The sequence below is a fragment of the Equus quagga genome, chromosome 5 (genome assembly GCF_021613505.1).
Source record: "Equus quagga isolate Etosha38 chromosome 5, UCLA_HA_Equagga_1.0, whole genome shotgun sequence".
NCBI lineage: Eukaryota > Metazoa > Chordata > Mammalia > Perissodactyla > Equidae > Equus > Equus quagga.
The window spans coordinates 64,404,337-64,420,942 of record NC_060271.1 but is presented as its reverse complement, the minus strand read 5'-3'; the positions used below and the strand labels follow the sequence as shown (position 1 = coordinate 64,420,942).

The 16,606-nt window shown below is 49.1% G+C and overlaps 2 protein-coding genes across 3 annotated transcripts; both read right to left on the bottom strand.

Annotated features, from left to right (window-relative positions):
- Positions 1-421: 421 nt before the first annotated feature.
- On the bottom strand, positions 422-7,979 carry IL1F10 (interleukin 1 family member 10). 2 transcript variants are annotated; one of them, XM_046663505.1, is made up of 6 exons: positions 7,893-7,977; positions 7,287-7,394; positions 3,706-3,765; positions 1,843-1,928; positions 1,412-1,539; positions 422-1,126 (listed from the first exon to the last, which is right to left on the bottom strand). In XM_046663505.1, the coding sequence occupies exons 3-6, from the start codon at positions 3,735-3,737 to the stop codon at positions 914-916; spliced, it is 459 nt and encodes a 152-aa protein (XP_046519461.1). In that variant the 5' UTR covers positions 3,738-3,765; positions 7,287-7,394; positions 7,893-7,977; the 3' UTR covers positions 422-913. The 2 variants fall into 2 exon arrangements, with proteins under 2 accessions (XP_046519461.1, XP_046519460.1); XM_046663504.1 differs by lacking the exon at positions 7,287-7,394 and having other exon boundaries at positions 7,893-7,979.
- Positions 7,980-10,758: 2,779 nt separating this feature from the next.
- On the bottom strand, positions 10,759-16,019 carry IL36RN (interleukin 36 receptor antagonist). Its single transcript, XM_046662651.1, has 4 exons — positions 15,905-16,019; positions 14,453-14,538; positions 13,232-13,359; positions 10,759-13,034 (listed from the first exon to the last, which is right to left on the bottom strand). Exons 1-4 carry the CDS (start codon positions 15,931-15,933, stop codon positions 12,810-12,812), a joined length of 468 nt encoding a protein of 155 aa, XP_046518607.1. The 5' UTR covers positions 15,934-16,019; the 3' UTR covers positions 10,759-12,809.
- Positions 16,020-16,606: the final 587 nt, after the last annotated feature.

Genomic DNA, 16,606 nt, shown 5'->3' with positions numbered 1-16,606 from the left:
CGCAAAAAATTAACTGGCCCAAAGTGTCAGTAGTGCCAAAGCTGAGAAATCTTGCTTTTTGACTTAAACTTCTGAAGAGATAAGCCTAGAATTGCTGGTGCCATCACACATACTTGCACGCCAGAGGAGGTGGAACACAGACAAGGAGGGAGAGAATGGAAAATAGAGGGTAAGAATAATAGTTCTGATATGCCTAGGGACCTGGATGAGCTATGCCTGAAGCCAATGAACTGGGACGCTTGTGCCAATAAATCTCCTTTTTTCATTAAAAGAAAGAAGAAGAAAAACTCACCAAGTTACCCATGCCCTTTGCGTTCAACATTGCACACATTAAACATTGGGTTAAACGTTGCACACCAAGGCCTCCTAAGGCCCTATGTTAGTCTCCCACTGCTGTTGTAACAAATTACCACCAACTTAGTGGCTTCAAACAATAACAATTTATTACATTACAATTCTGGAGGTCAGATGTCTGAAGCGGATGGCACTGGACTAAAGGTGTCAGCAGGGCCATGTTTCTTCCGGAAGCCCTAGGGGAGAATCCATTCCCTTGCCTTTTCTAGCTTCTAGGAACTGCCTGCATTCATTGGCTGATAGCCCCCTTCCTCCATCTTCAAAATTAGCAGCATAGCATCTTCCAATCTCTCTTGTCTGTCACCCTCTTGCCTCCTTCTTAGGAGGACCCTTATGATTACATTGGCCCCACTGGGACCATCCAGGATGGTCTCCCCATCTCAAGATCCTTAACGTAATCACATTTGCAAAGTCCCTTTTGCCTTGTAAGGTAACGTATTTAAAAATTCTGGGGATGAGGAGGAGGACATCTTTAGAGGGCCATTATTCTGCCCACCACAGACCCCGAGCAGGATGAGCTTGGTTTGGGGGCACCAGCCTGGAACTCAGTCCTGCCTCCCTACCTACTCTGTTCAAAGTAGAACTCAGTGCAGGGTGAGGGTTCACTCTCCTTGGTGAGTCGTACTGGCTGCTGGGGCTCAGCTGGGCCACAGAGAAACCAGCCAGGCCAGGCAGCAGCCTCGAGCCTGAAGGCAGAGCCCACGCTTCTCTGGAAGAAGGTGAAATGTGTGGCCTCTTCACCGCCCTTGTACAGGTCCTCGATGTTCACATCCTGTTGGGGCAAGGCAGCCGGCTGCAGGATGAGGCTGCTGATTGAGATGTCAGCCCTGGAGGCCTCTGGCTTGGCCAATGAGGGACTTGACAGGGAGGGTCTTTACCCAGGGGATGGCCTTCTGTAAGGTCTTAGCACCGGGTTACAGTAGGAGATGGTGGGAACCTGAAGGAGAGGGACGTGTGGACCTGGCCGGGAATCCACAGATGGGCACAGAGATGCCAGAGCATCTTGGAAGCCAGGCCAGTTCTCCAGGTTGTCCTAGAATGGGGTGCTATCTCTCACCTCCAGCTGCAGGGAAGGCCCATCTCCCGTCTCCACACATGCCAGGCAGCGACTGCCTCCCTGGATCCCCAGAAAAATGGGGACCTTGGTGCGATCCAGGCCTCTGTTGGGAAGTATGCAGATCTTCTCTGGGAGGGAAGAGAGAAGAGAGCCAGGGGATTAGGAGACCCCAGATCACAAGCGTGTGGGTGAGCTAAGGCTCAGGCAGGAAGGAACTGGCCAGGGTACACCCGGCTTGGCACCTGCATGCAGGCTGCTGGGTGAGCTGGAACTCCTGTAGAGGTGATGACCCCCTCCCTAGGTGAAATCCTCAGCTGCTCCCTGCATCTTCTCACTGCCACTGGAGGTAGGAGGAAGGCGAAAGGAGAAGGGAGAGCCTGTGGTAGATGGAGCATGGGCAATCCCAGGGAATGGAGGCCCCGGATGCTCACCTGCACAACAGTTGTCCAAATCAGGATCCCCCACCAGGAGCTGGCCAGCTTTCAAGTACAGAGACTTCTGATCTGCATCCTTAATTCTGGAACAGGATGGCAGTGCTGATGGCCCACTCCCTTCAGGACCACTGAGCCCCCAAGCTTCCCACCCCCATGCTCTGAATTATCACACTGAACATTTGGGGGTTCTTCTCCCTTCTCCAGGTGAGAAGGGGGGCACTGCTCCACACTAGTGCAGATAAAGACCAGGTCAGCCTTAAGGCAAGGGAAGGCCCCCTGGGGCTCTTGATTTTCAGAGGCTGCACCTCCTCCCTTTGCCAGGCTTGGCTCCTGTCAGGTGGGGAGGGGAGCCAGGGCCTTCTCACTGAGGGGTAGAGTTTGCCTGACTATGCCACCCTTTTCCATAACTTCCTGAGAAATTTCCTGATGAGGCTCAGATATGTCTGGGATACGGCGAGCCTTATCTCAGATTTTCTGGCTCTGCCCCATTTTTCATAAATATTTATTCTCTGCAGTAAAGGGATTAGTTAAGTGTATAATGAAGTGTGATTTGTCTTTCAGATATTTTAAAGACTTTTTACAGAAGAAAATTCACAAATCAGAAAAAAAAATCCTATGTGATGGTGAGTATGCCAACATGGCCACCCTCTCTGGGTGAGGTGTACTCTGGGGTGGGTCCACGTTATGGGCGCCAAATAGAGGAGGTCAGCAGAGAGCTGGAGCAGGGCCTGATTACAGTCATTTGAGGTTGGCTGTGATTCTAATGATCAGCCTGGGAGGGGAAATACGTGCCAAGGAAGCTGGGGAGAAACCTTGGTGAGCGTGTGCAACATCAAGGTCAAGCAAGTTATTAGCTCAGTCGTCTGGCTGGTTTCAAAGACATTCGTCAGCAGCTCTCAGGGCCTGGGCAAAACCTTCCAGGGAAAAACCTCTGGGCCAATGCCACCACCTCCAAAAGATTTTTCTCTCTCAATAACAGCTAATTATAATACCCTTAGCTAATAATTGCATGTGTTTAAAACAGGTTCACTTGTACAATAAAAATAAAGATCTGAAAAGAGCCTGGGCTTGCCTGCTGGCATTCTCCCTCCAGCCTGCACAACCAGGACTTGTAGATAACTTGTCTGCCAGCAACAGTCTGTTGGAAACCAGAACCCAAGCTAGATTCCCCAAAGGGTTGACTTCTATTTTGTCATTTGTGTGTTTTGTGCACACGTCTCGCCTTCCCAGCCAAGCAGTAACTTCTTGGAGCCCTCCTCGGGCCCCCCATGTCTATGGCAGGACAAGCTCATGGAGGAGCTGAGGAAATGCATGCCAGAGGTCAATCCTATTTTATCTCATTCTTAAAGGGCTTGAGGTCGTTTACAACAAAAATTACAGACAACGAAGTGGTGAGCTAGAGCTAAAGACCCAAACGTGGAATGAGGTAAAATGCAAGGAAAGGTTGGAAGCTCAGACTGGGAGGAAAGGCCACAGAGGCCAGTCTCTGTCATTGAGATTCAAAATTGTCTCTGAGCTTTTAGAGAGAGGAAGATGGAGCAGCACAGAGACTGTGGAATCTGAGTCCTGGCTCTGTGTGACATAACCTCTCTGAACCTAGGTTTCCAGAGCTGTCAAAGGGGCTTAGCAATGCTCCTCTTGTAGATTTCTCAGGATGGAGGCGAGGCAGTAGAAGGACCGGCATCTTGCAGATGCTCAGGAAAGAGAGCTATTGTTGTGATGATGATTAAGCTTAATTGTGGGGCACTTGAGATTCTAGGGTAAGAGGGGGCCTCATCCCTCTGACTCAGCCTTCTTTCCCTCTTCCCCTGTCATCCCCAGACCCACGATTAGGTAAGGGAGGACTCCAGGAAGACTTACATGTAGTATCGTGCCATGGGGAGGGAGCACATTCCTGCAATCAGGGGTGACTGGTTCTTGCTGAAAGTAGAGAAGTGCTGTCAGAGAAACACAGCCGTGGAGCCGGGGAACAGACACCCTGAGAGCCCTGAGTCACCTAGTCACAGGGTGGATAGTTCCCACTAGCCTGCTTCTGCATAACAGGCCTGCCAGAATCCACCAAGGTCTCCCCCAGCCCAGCAAGCTCCAGGCAGCTCTAGATGATCTTCACGTGGGGCCGCATGGGAACAAGTTGGGCAGGCAGGGGTGTGAGCCTGTGACACGTGCACTGATGCTAGCCCTGGGAGACCGGAGAACAGGAGGACTTCCCACGGCTGAAACTGGTGTGGGATGTACTCTAGCCTCACAGTGTGAGAATGAGCCTAGCTCAAACCCTGTCCTACTTCCTGGCCTGTCCATCGCATCACCATGCTCCTGCCCTCCCCTTCCTAGCAGTGGGTTAGGCCCAGAGCTGAGGGAAGAGCAGGTCACCCCACAGAGTTAGAAAGCATCGTTCCGAGGGACTGGATCACTATGCCAAGATTGTGAAAGAGAGACCATCCCAACTCCCCTATTCTACTCCAGATGGGAAACAAGCTTGAGATAGAGACTCTTGTGTTTTTGAGGGTGAGTGATCTAAACTGAAGCCAGTATCCCCATATACCCCAGAGCACAAAGCTTCCCACAGCTCCCCTCCTTCTGGTTGGATTATCCTGCCCTAGATCTTTTCCCTAACAAGACCACCTTCAGAAAGGCCAATATGGAGTCTATCATGGAAAGAAACACAGAGCTAATCAGGTCATGAGGACAGTAGAGGTTGAAAAATAGCCCAGAAAAGTACAATGCAAGGATGGCTAAGGCTGAGTTTACCGAGTAGATCTGATTCCCACCAAGTAAGAAGAGAAAAGTGAATGAAAAAGAGAAGAAGGCAGAAAATAAGAGGGGATGGGTAAAAGGAAGATGGGAAGAAAGGAGCAGGGCTCAGAGATGGGGAGAGGAACACTGAGGGACATTTTGGGAAGCCGGTAAGGAGGAACAGGTTGATGCTACAGCAGGACTTCCAGCCACCGCAGCAGCACTGAGCTCCATGGCCTGGGTGTTAGAGGATTATAGCCGAGGGGGCTTTTAGCACTCGGTGACCTTGGACAAGTCATTTCCTATCCCTGGGCTTTGCAGTGGGAGTCTAAGAGTCGGTGAGATTGAAGGATAACAGGCCACCGACAGGAGCGCAAATTCTGGATGGGTGTTGGCGACGTGAATTAAAGTCTTCCAGCATTCTATGTACTTTGTAATTTTACCTGTTGCCCTTATTCTAAGGAAGAATAATGGATTGCCCAAATGGTTAGTTATAAAGATATTCACTGCATCATTTTTTATAATAGCTGGAAGTGGGAAATAATCTAAATGCCCAATAATAGGTGATTGGTTAAAAAATAATGGCAGACTTAGTAAATAAGAAAGTATGTGTACATTAAAGATGCTATTGTAGAAGAACATTCTATGATATAAAAATATTCAAAATACATTAAGTGAAGAGTGCAGGTTATAGATAGTGTGTACATTATGATTCCCTTTAATTCCACACAGTGAGAGACACACATGCATAGAAACAAAGATTGCCAATATTGCTATGGCATTGTTATTCAACTATGGCTGACAGATTACACTGACTTTTATTTTATTTTTTTAACAAGTCAACATTTTTTCTATATGAACATGAATTTCCTTTGTAGTATAGAGTAAGTTTTAGTTTTTTTAAAAATGAATTGTTCAGTCAAAGTCATTGGCTCCCAAGCGCGCCTGCCTATCGAATCACCTGGAGGACTCTTGATAAGTACTATTTTCTGGGCTGAAGGTTCTGATTTGGCAGGGCTTCAAGCGATTCCAGTGATCAGCTAGGCTTGGGAACTGCTACGCTAGCTCAGTTTTTCTTATTCTCTAATGAACATGCCCATCACCTGCAGCTCTTGTGAAAATACAGATTCTAATTCCCTAGGTTGGTGAGAATTGAGATTCTGCATTTCAAACCCACAACCAAGTGATGTTAATGCTGCTGGTCCCTGGCCACACTTTGAGTAGCAAAGGACCAGCTTATCCCTCAGCCCACAGAGTCCGACAGAAGCCTGGCCTCAGTGCAAGCCTACTTGATGCCGTGCTCTCTCTCCGTCAAACAATTGGGGCTCCTTCGGTTGTAGCACCAGAACTACAGGCAGCCTGGTAGCTGTGCCAAGATCTGGCCAGGGCAGACTGATTGGAGGGACCCTGTGGACAGGCAGGCTGATGACTTGCACTCTTGGTCAGGGTCCATTCAAAGAGCCAGCAGAAATTGAGTGCTGGTCCAGTACAGCAGGATTCTCTGGGGCCCGTGAAGACTCCTGTCCTGATGCAACCCCAAATCCCAATATCTCTCCTAAAGACACCCATGTCAGGGACCCCCTGCCTGAGGTCTGACTAGATCATGAGGGAGTGAGTAGGAGTGAGAAGCCAGCTTCTAGTCCATGATAGAGCCTGGGGTTCTGGTGCTGAGCATCTGCCATGGTCCCTCCCAATGCACCATACATTCCATACCCAAAGCTTTCCCTTCCCTCTTGTCCCCAGGTGACCTTTCACTGGACTTTGGCCTATACTCCTCCTTGGACACCATCTCTGGCTGCCTCAGACCTCTTCAATGCACCTGTCCTGGATCAAACACCACCAAGTAGCCCTGGGCTTTCTCCACGTTCCTTTGCACATCACACCCCCTACTGCCTCCTGGTTCTCCTACACATTATCTATAGGGAATCTGCTCTCTCCAAGCCTGGAATTAACTTCTGTGGAGCTAAATTGAAAGACTCTCTTGATTCCTCTGATATTTGGCTGCCCCTACTTCAGAACACTTGACATTGATCAACTTCCTTCACACCTATCCATTTTCCCCTTCTTAGGTCCATTGCAGATTCTCCCTTCCTTATGGGGGCATCCCTGAGGCTGGAAATCACAAGTCAAAGTCCTAAGAACTTCTCTCTCTTATGTTGCAATTCATCCATTTCTGCCGCTGCAGTGATCTTTTTGGTCTAATGCCTCCCAAGTCCAGACTGAACATCCTACTTTCTCTCCAGCAGTCTACAATACATCCTTCTTTGGACATCCTGCCCTCACACTCAACCAGATATACCCAAGGTCAAATTAATCTTCTCTTCCTTGCCCATTCATCCCTCCCAACTTCATTTCTCTCACTGCCATAATATTCCTCTAGTCAGTGAGATTTAAAACCTGAGTCATTGACAGTCTCTCCCATTTCTCCTGACTTTATGTTTGATTTATCAACAAGTTCTAATAGATAATTCTTTAAAATATAAGTTTTCATAATAGACATTAGACCTGTGCCCGTATTCCTGGTTTTTCTACCTTCAATCCAGCCCAACCTACGGATGTGCCTGGACTCACGTGCTACATACTGCTTTCGCCGCACCCCTGCCCACCTCTAGAATCTACAGTGGCTGCCCATTTCACCACCATCTGGCCCCGATTTACTTGATGAGTGTGTTTCACTTGGTTCTTGCACGTAGGACATAGAAACATACCCCGCAGGTTTGAATGGCAAGGCTGCATTCCAGACCCAGCTCTGCTACCAGCTTATCTTGCCATCTTGGAAAGTCCCCTTTTGTCCCTGGGCATCCAATTTGTTATCACTGGAATGAGAGGCTGGGCAAGGTTAGTATTTTTCAAAGCTAAGTTTCACAATGAAATTTTCCATAGAAACCTAATGAAAGTAAAATGGATAAAAGGGACCTACTTTTGTTGAATGAGGAAGTGATGAAGACACTAGAACCCTGCTAGCATCTTCCTTGACCACTGACGCAGGTACTGGGACATATCTAAAAAACCCCCAAGTCTCACCAAACACTGTTGAATACCACTGGCCTGGATGATTTCTTTGAAATTACTTTCCAAAATCTATGATGCTAAATATTTAAAAATCTTAACTTGACTTAACTTGTACCTTCTCTTCAAATTCTTCTATGTGCCCCTAGACTTATTTAGCATCCCACAGTGTTCTGTGGAGGGGATACCTTGTTATCTAGAGAGCTTGCTAGGAGGAGTTAAGGGAGGGGGCATATCAGAGATATTAACAGAAGGGAGAAGAAAACAGAGAAAGAGAGAGAGAATATGGCCTGTCCGCCACTGACCTGCAGATCCTGGGTGCCTGGAACCTGTGACTGATTTCTCCAGGGCATGTACACTGAGTTTATACTGTCCCATCAGGGTGGGTCAGGCCTGCAGCAATCTTTATAATTGGCTCCAGAATGGGAAAGAAGAGCCTAGGGATTTCACAATGTCTTCAGCACAGTATGGATAATAAGAAGGTGGGGGCATTAATGAGTGTTTGTTGGACGGGGAGAGAGTCACTCATAAAGCCTTGGCAGAAGCTGGACTCGGGGCCCCTGCTCATAGCTACTGTCATTGACATTGTTATTGGTGGCTTTGGCCGCCAGATAAACAGTGCTGGGGTCAGACGTCTTCATATCACCATCCCTTTGGTGGCCCATGGGGCTCCATTCTAGGCTTAGAGAGGTGGAAGAGGCAAGAGTGAGTGTGTCTGAGGGGCCTAAGGACAGATCAACCTCTGATGCCTGAAGCCAGGCTGCAGCCAGTGAGGCAAAGTGAGAGCAGGGCTGTCAGCACTGTGAGTGTGGCCCTGTTTGGAAAGATGAAAGGGAAGTCTCTGCTTTACAACACCTTCTATTAGCTGGTATCAGCTTGACAAGACAGAGTGTCTAAGGAAACCCGTCTACGGAGGACGTTGACCTTAGATCCATCCCGGGACTGGGCAGGTGCCATGTGCCCTGGACCACTAGGGCACACGACACAGTGTCAGCAGGGCAGGAGTAAAGAACACTCAGGCCTCTCATTGACATTACTCAACTCAGTCCATCCATCTCCCCATCCATCCGTCCATCCATCCGTCCATCCATCCACTCACATGGGGCAGAGAAGCTTGGGCATAGTGTTCTCTAGGGACCAAGAGCCTTATTGTAATTCTCCCTCTTAGGTCATTTGCAAATTTCCACAAAGGACTTGGCGAGGAAGTGGGAGAGGTCAGTCCAAAACTCAGTTGCCTGAAAAGTGAGAAATAAGAAAAGGTGGGCAGGGACGAGACCAGATTTCTGTTTTCTAAGGCCATTAGTCATTCTTCATCCCCTCTCCCAATCTCTTATCCCACCAAAGAAAGAACCAAAGCATGGCGTATTATGCCAGGCAATCAACGAGTGTTTACCGAGCATTTACATGCTATGTGACAAAGACATCCAAAACATGGTCCCTGTTGTTAAGTAGCTTTACAGTCCAGCTGGGGAGCTAAGTTACAAACAATTGAAAAGACAATCAAGAAGACCAGACTCTCGAATCGGAAGGCCAAGGGCATACTGGAGACAAGAGAGGCAGAGAATCTCCGAGAGTAAAAAGATAAATTCCTCAAATTGAAAGGGCCTTAGACATGACATTGTAGTCTCCCTTCAGACGGAGAAATTCATGCTATTGCATCCCTGAGAAGTAGGTTAATCAGGCTTTGCTTCAACACTTCCAGAATCGAGGGCCTCTCAACCACTTGAAGAAACCCTAACAGTGTATGTGCTCTTTATGGGTAAAATTTGGGGGTCACACAGGAAGAACAGCCTCTGCACAATTTCCATTCATCCGTGCTTGTGCTTCCTGGAATTACACAGAACAAGTATATTCTACTAGGCATGCCTTTGAGTGCTTGAAGGGGGCTCTCTGTGTATTGCTTCTTCCAGGTAAAGACCCTCAGCTCCTTAGCCTCTGCCTTTATGACTTGATCTTGGGACCGTTTCTCCTCTTCAGGACAAACTATTAGTCCTCAATACCTGCAATGGGCACCAACTCAACCTGATGCAGGCATGCACCTCTGTAAATCCAGGCCTAGGTTGGGAGCTTATATTGAAATTGCAGAAATCTAAAGCCACAAGATCTGTTCACTTGAACAGTCATGATGCCAGGGTCCCCCAGCCCATCCATTCCTAAAGGTAGCATTTCACGTTCCTCCTTTTCCAATTGACTCATGTCAGCTCATCCCTGCTAAAGCCCTTTTAAATTCTATCATCCAACAAATGATGAAGTAATCATTTCAGGCTGGAGAAAGCTTCAGGAATGAGGAGGGAGTTCAGCTACTCCCTGAAGGATGGGCCCATTTAGATGGGTGGAGAAGAGAGAAAGAATATTCCAGGTGGAGAAATAGTTTCCACATTCTACACTCACTGCACTCCAATTGTTTGCCAAACATTATTCAAGGTGCTTGGAAACAAACGGATATAGCCTTGACCTCGACGTCATTTTAGGGGCCGCAGACACCAAGTCAATTACAATGAGGGGAAGTTAGCATAGAGGTGTGCACAAAGCATTGTCACAGAAGATGACCAGGGATCTCAACTCAGCAAAGGCTTCTCGGAGGAGGTGACAATATGAGACTACGGCTGGGCCTGTGGGCAAAGAGAGAGTGCGAACTGGGTCTGCAGAAGCACAGCCCGGTACCTGGAGCCTATGTTCTTGGCAGCCCTGGGCTGCCGGCTGCCCAAGGACATCAGGAGCCACTGAGGTCCATGGAGGCAGACCCTTCGGGCCTGGCCGTCCCCTTGCTGGTCCCTCAGCAGAATCTGAACCTGCCAGGCTGGTCTGACTGGTGAGATGCAGTGGGAATTCCTGGGACTCAGACTTGGGCCCTCCTCTGGCTTCTGCTCTCACCCCCCAGGGTTTCCCTAGGGACACTGGAGTCACGGTCCCTGGCAAGTACGACTGGAAGTGCAAAGGTAGTCAAGGAAGGTCTAAACCTTGCAGTAACAGAGAATATTCAACAGATTTAGAATGACCAGCTTTTAAATAAAATATTCGGGGAAATAAAAGGGCTGATGTTCATTTTGAGAAGGAAAATGAAAATATTGGAGAAAATTGCAATTATAATAAAATAAATACATTCATTTCTCTTTCCCTGTATATTATTTACCTGTTGCCATCTAAAAAGTGACTTCAAAACTTAGCAACTTACAGCACCAAACATTTATTATCTGACAAGTTCCCGAGGGTTGGGAATCTGGAGCAGCTCAGCTTGGTGGTCCCCACGCCAGAGTCTCGCCTCAGGTTGCAGTCCAGCTCCGGGCCAGAGCTGCACCCTCTGAAGGCCCGACTGGGGCTGGTGGAGCTGCATCCAAGATCACTCACGTGGCAGTTGGCAGGAGGCTTCATTTTTCACCTCACAGCTCTCTCTATTGGGCTGTTCACAACACAGCAACACAGCAGGTGGCTTGCCCCAGAGCAAGTGAGCAAAGAAACTGAGAGAGACCAAGGTAGAAGCTGCAGTGTCTTTTATAACCTGATCCCAGGAGTGCCATAACATTACTGCTGGAATATTGGTCATAGGGACAACTCTGGCACAATGTGGTTCAGGCTGTGAATACCAAGAGACGGGATCATCGGCAGCTCTATTAATTTCCCAGGGCTGCCGTAACCAATTACCACAAACTTGGTGGTTTCAAACAACAGAAATTTGTTCTCTCATAGCTCAGGAGACTTGAAGACCATACTCCCTCCAAAGGCTCTGGGGAGTTCTTCCTTGCCTCTTTCTAGCTTCTGTGGTTGCCTCAGTTGTTGGCATTCCTTGCCTCATTGCAGCACAACTCCAGTCTCTGCCTCCATCTTCACATGGCCCTCTTCCCTGGGTCTCCTCTGTGTCTCTGTCTGTCCTCACCTCTTCTTACAAGGATATCAGACATATTGGATTTAGAGTCACCCTAATGCAGCTTGAGCTCTTAATTAACTGCATCTGCAAAGACTATATCTCCAAATAAGGCCACAGTCTGAGGTTCCTGGAAGGACATGAATTTGGGTGGAACACTATTCAACCTCCAAAGGAGCCCCTTTGGAGCCTGGATCCCATATCTTGGAATCTCAGGGGGCTGTGACCACTTCAGGATTTTTCTTTTTGTAAATTCCTTCCCTAGGAGATTCCGGCCACATTAACCCATCACGTCCTCCTCCTTCCCAGCTTCGCTGAGATCCGTGTTCTGATTCTACCCACCAAAGCAGCAGAGCTCGATTCAATTTGCATTTCACTCAGGGGAAGTGGAAGCTGAGAATGATCAGAAATAATATCTGCTCTGTTTACCTCGAGATTAATTTTTCTTATTATTATACAAGTAATCCATCTTCATTGTAAAACAATTAGAAAATACAGACAAATAAAAAGAACAAAAAGGAAAATCACCTATAACACCACCACCCTGACATTGCTAAAATTGAAGTAAAATCTCTTTCAGACTTTTTTCTATGCAGAAATATAGAAATAAGTATTTTTTAAAATTAAAATGGAATGACAAGATACGCTACTTTGTATCTTGCTCTTCTTACTTAATATGTCACGAGCATCTTTTCATGTGAATAGACACCAGTATCTTGGATTTTAATTGACCTTGGGTTTCAAAAGGTGTGACATGCCCTGCCCATCTTTGGTCTTCTGAGCTGCAGCCTTGTCCTCGGATAACAACATCCTCCCCTGCCTGTGGCTAGAGCATGAGGGTAGAGATGGAAAGGCAGCATATGATGGCAGCCAAATTAAAGGGAAGAGGGAGGGGGCTGGACCTTGGGTCCCTGACTCTACGACGACCCTCCCTCTCCCGCACAGTGGTGAATGATAGGACCTCCTCTGGGCAGCTGGTGGCCCTGATAGGCTCAACTGGGTATGGGCTGGCCTGTGGGGCTCAGAGCATGTGATAAGTTACCACCAAGGATGAAGGATCTCCCTATTCTGATCCCTTAGGAATCTTTTTATGTGACTCCCAGTTTATCTCACGTGGTTTTTGTAAGGTTCCACAACAGAAGCAGCACCCAACAAGGAGGGAAACTGTGGGCTGAGCCCCAAGTCTCAGAAGAATTTACCCAAACTGGGAACCAGGTGAAGGAAGGGCGGCTGTGTGCCTAACCAATGAGAGGTGGGGGCCCTGAGAGCAGGGGAGGGTGATTGCCATGGGTCTCATCCTCCACTCCCCTGCCCCTGCCAGAGCTGGCCCTGCCCACCGAGTTCTCAGGGACATGTTGTCCTAGTCACACTGCTGGAAGTAGAAGTCTGTGATGGGGTCATCCCCACTGGCATCCTCGGGGAGCTGAGTGAGTCTAAGAGGCTGGTCTGCTTCGGGAACGGTGCAGAGGAACCAGCCCGGGTAGGCAGCCGATTCGAAGCTGGAGGTGAGTCCAGTGTCGCGCCGGTAGAAGGTGAAACTCTTATATTCTTTGGCACCAAGGTAGAGCTCCATGATGTTCACTGGCTGCGAGCAGAGGGGCATGGTGGTGAGGGGCAGAAGTGGGGGCAGTGAGGAGGCTGGGCTGAGGGCACGTGGAGGCAGAGCTTCCATCAACAAAACCCTGCAAGGACATCCCGAGGGGTTGCAGGTTGCAAGGTCTCAGTGAGTTCAACGTCTGTTGGTTTAGTTGCCAGATGGTGAGGATGCCCAAAAGGACTCACCTCTAGTTTCAGAGTCGGTTCCTGCTCCGTCCCACACGACAGGCACTGGCTCCCTCCCTGGACGCCCAGGATGACTGGAGAGAGCTTGGCATCCAGAAACCGATTGGGTACAACGCTGATCTCCTCGCCTACAGGAGGGAGGCCAGATGCAGGGGCCTTGGTGGCCTTTCCCTCCCTCTCCCTAAGTCCTGGACTTTGGGGAGCAGGACCTATGTGAGATGTCCTGTCCCCAGGCTGGGCAGAAGGGAAGCCTCTTGGTGATTGTCATGAAGGGAAAGGTGGTCACACTGGTGCCAGTTGGTTCAGTGGATGTCAAGACACATAAGCACATTGTACCACCTCCCACTCCCAGGGGCAAACCTTCAGGGCTTTTTCTAACTCCCTAGGGAGTTGGAACTTCTTTAATGCCCCTCAACTCTCCAGCCTCTTTTCTGAAGCTTGTCTAGATAAGCCTCCCATTAGAGTTATTTGAACATCTTTCTACTCCCCTTGAGATTCCTGAAAGCAGGAGGAGGTCTCATTCCTCTCTGTACCACACCCCTACCACACCACACACACACACACACGCACATGTGCACACGTGCATGCACAATGCACTCACACATGTGCACACACGCACATTTGCACTCACTTGCATACATGCATGCACGTGTGCATACACACGTCCTCACAGAGGGATCTGCCTGGCCCTAGCGCCTGATAAGGGTATCCTAGGTGGGCAGATGTGTGCTGTTTTAGAGAGAAGGACCTGTTTGGTTGCGAGGAGGCAGAATGGGTAAGCACGAGGCCAGATGGTGCCACCTCCTCTCTGGGTCGGACCACTCTGAGTGACTGAGGATCCCGAAGGCGGAGGACTCAAGGTAAGGGAATAGAAACCGGGTCCCAAATGGGAATAAAGGCACAGAGAGCCTGCTTTAGTTCTCTCCTCAGCACTGGCTCCCAGGAAGAGGAATGTTTGAGCCAAGCTCACCCAGGAGGGAATGACAAAGCATTCATCTAGGAAAACAATCCCACCTCTGCACAGAGGTTCCGGGGGCACTGGGGTCCTCCCTTTGATGAAAGGTGTAGTATTTAATTTGTCCTTGCTCAGAGCCTGGTTTTATGATGCCCCATTTACAGTTTCAGGCCCAGGGTCTGTAGGCCTGTGCCATTTGCATGACTGTTCAGGTCCCCTCCTCTCAGACAGCGTAGAGACCTAGGGAAGTAGGGTTTGCCACCAACCTTTCATGACCTTCCCTGTATGCAGCCCTCCGGCTAGAAGCTGGTTATCATGCAGATAAAGCACCTTCAATGCCGCATCCTTCATTCTGAAACATCAGCAGGGGATGACAGTCGGGGGAAGGGTGGGCACTCCCGGTTGCCTGGGATCTAGAGTCCACCATCTCAGGCTTTGTCTCCGTCTTCTCCCACTGCGCCCAACGTAACTGCAAACCTTCTCCCCCAGTCCTGCTGGACTCATGCCCCGCCAATGGGACATTCCACGGCCTCCCATCTGAGTCTGGGATTTGCTCCTTCACCCTACTCAATCTTTTCTACACCAACCAATCTCCTCCATGTGTTATGTTGGAAAAGAAACTGGACTGTGAGTCAGGGTCCTGGGTTCTCGTCCATCTCAGCTACCGTTACTGGTTACTGTTGAGTCACAACAGACAAATCCCCTGCCCTCTCTGAGCCTGAGTCTCCCCATTGCTAAACTAAGACAATGAATTCAGTATCACTTAGGCTTTGCCCAGATTAAAATCTGATTCTTCAATTATTATTGAAGATATCAAGATGCATTTACTTCCACTTGGCCATATATTCCCTACCAAGTGAGGAATTTCTTTAAATTTAAAATTCTTTAATTTAACTTTTCAAATGTATTTTGCATCTATGGTCTCAGTTGATTTTCTGACATCCTGTGAAAATGGTGAAAGATGTATCCTAAAGTGGGTTTCTCCAGATGTCAGATGGAAAAAAGCACGCTGTGTACAAATTGATCCAATGTCGGCTAAACACAGCTAAATCTCTACTTCAATATGCTGAACTGCACTATGCTTCTCTCTTAAGGAGACATAGACAGCAGTGTTTCCCACATTTACTTAATCAAGGAGCGCCACTGTATACAGCAATGCATAGGATTGGGGTTCCACAGAACCCACATTGGGAAAAGCTCTACTAGACTCTGAGTTCAGTGAGAGTTAGGACCAGTCTCACTCACTGTTGCAAAGTCCAGAGCATAGCAGAATGCCAGGCTCAGTACAGGCCAGTGGACAGACAGACTCATTGACTGAACAGTTCTGTGGTGGTTTAGTCCCAAAGGGCAGCAAGGAGGAACAGAGTGGCCGGACTGACACCACTTCACTGCAGTGGGTGGCAACAGCAGGGCTCGAGGCTCCTGACTTCCACTCTCATTTGAATAGAGGAGGCTGCGGCTCTACACGGAGTGACTCACTCGGCCCCCCTCCCCTCAGGGAACGCCCATGAGGAAGCCTGCCCCATCTGAAGAAGGCTGCAAGAACTTTTCTCAGGGCAGTGAGGAGCTCTTCTCAACTTCCCAGCTGCCCACCCACCTGGGAGAGCCCCAGCTTGGGGCAATCACTGCCCCTGCCTCCCTGGAAAGGCTGGGCAACAGGTCTACCTGGAACCACTTCTCCCCGGTGACACGGCCGAATCAGACGTTCGGATACTCACCGGAAGCACAGCGCTCCACTCAGAACCATCTTGCTCTTCACAGTGTGTAGACTCCTATTTTAGAAAAACAGAAAATCTTAGGTGGAGACTGAGCTGGTGGGAGCTGGGTGGCAAGCAGCCTCCTGACTGCCTCCCTCCCCTTCTGCCCCCCTCCCCCACCCCTGGCGTGGGAACAGCCCCCACAGATCAGGGGATTCTAGGTCTGGGGTCAGGATAGAATCGCAGTCCTGCAGGGGAGGATGAAGCCCAGCTCCCCAAAGGCCACCTCAGCTCCTCCTTTCTCCTGGCGGAGCCGTGGTGTCTGCCTGCTCCTGCAAGGATGCCTTTTATTAAAGCACAAGGGAGGGGCTCCTGAAACTGCCACAACCTGTGGAGGAACAGGGTTTCCCAGAGAGATTTCACACCACCCTGAGCCTCCAGAAACACCTGCTGCTCATTATCCCTCCCGGGGAAGGAAGGTTCTGGACACCGTCTTCTTCCGGCAGTTCTGAGGAACTTCCTAGGGGCTTTCCAGTTCCTCGAGAGCACTCAGCTCCTCCAGGTCCTTCCAGATCCAAAGGCATCAGGGCAGACAGCAGCTCAAAGAAAGCAGATTTTAGAACAACTCTCTTTCCTTCCTTATTTCCTTCCTGCCTGCCTTTGCCAGGCCTATGGAAGATGCTGGAGGGAGGGCTCTCCTGCTTAAGGGATGTTTAGTCTCTA

Coding starts and splice junctions, on each gene's coding strand:
- IL36RN (XM_046662651.1), bottom strand. CDS start 15,933: ATGGTTCTGAGTGGAGCGCTGTGCTTCCG. Junction 14,539..15,904: donor AGTGGAGCGCTGTGCTTCCG/GTGAGTATCCGA, acceptor CTGATGTTTCAG/AATGAAGGATGCGGCATTGA. Junction 13,035..13,231: donor AACCGACTCTGAAACTAGAG/GTGAGTCCTTTT, acceptor CTCTGCTCGCAG/CCAGTGAACATCATGGAGCT.
- IL1F10 (XM_046663504.1), bottom strand. CDS start 3,737: ATGTGCTCCCTCCCCATGGCACGATACTACAT. Junction 1,929..3,705: donor CCCATGGCACGATACTACAT/GTAAGTCTTCCT, acceptor ATCCTGTTCCAG/AATTAAGGATGCAGATCAGA. Junction 1,540..1,842: donor TTTGGACAACTGTTGTGCAG/GTGAGCATCCGG, acceptor CTTCCCTCCCAG/AGAAGATCTGCATACTTCCC.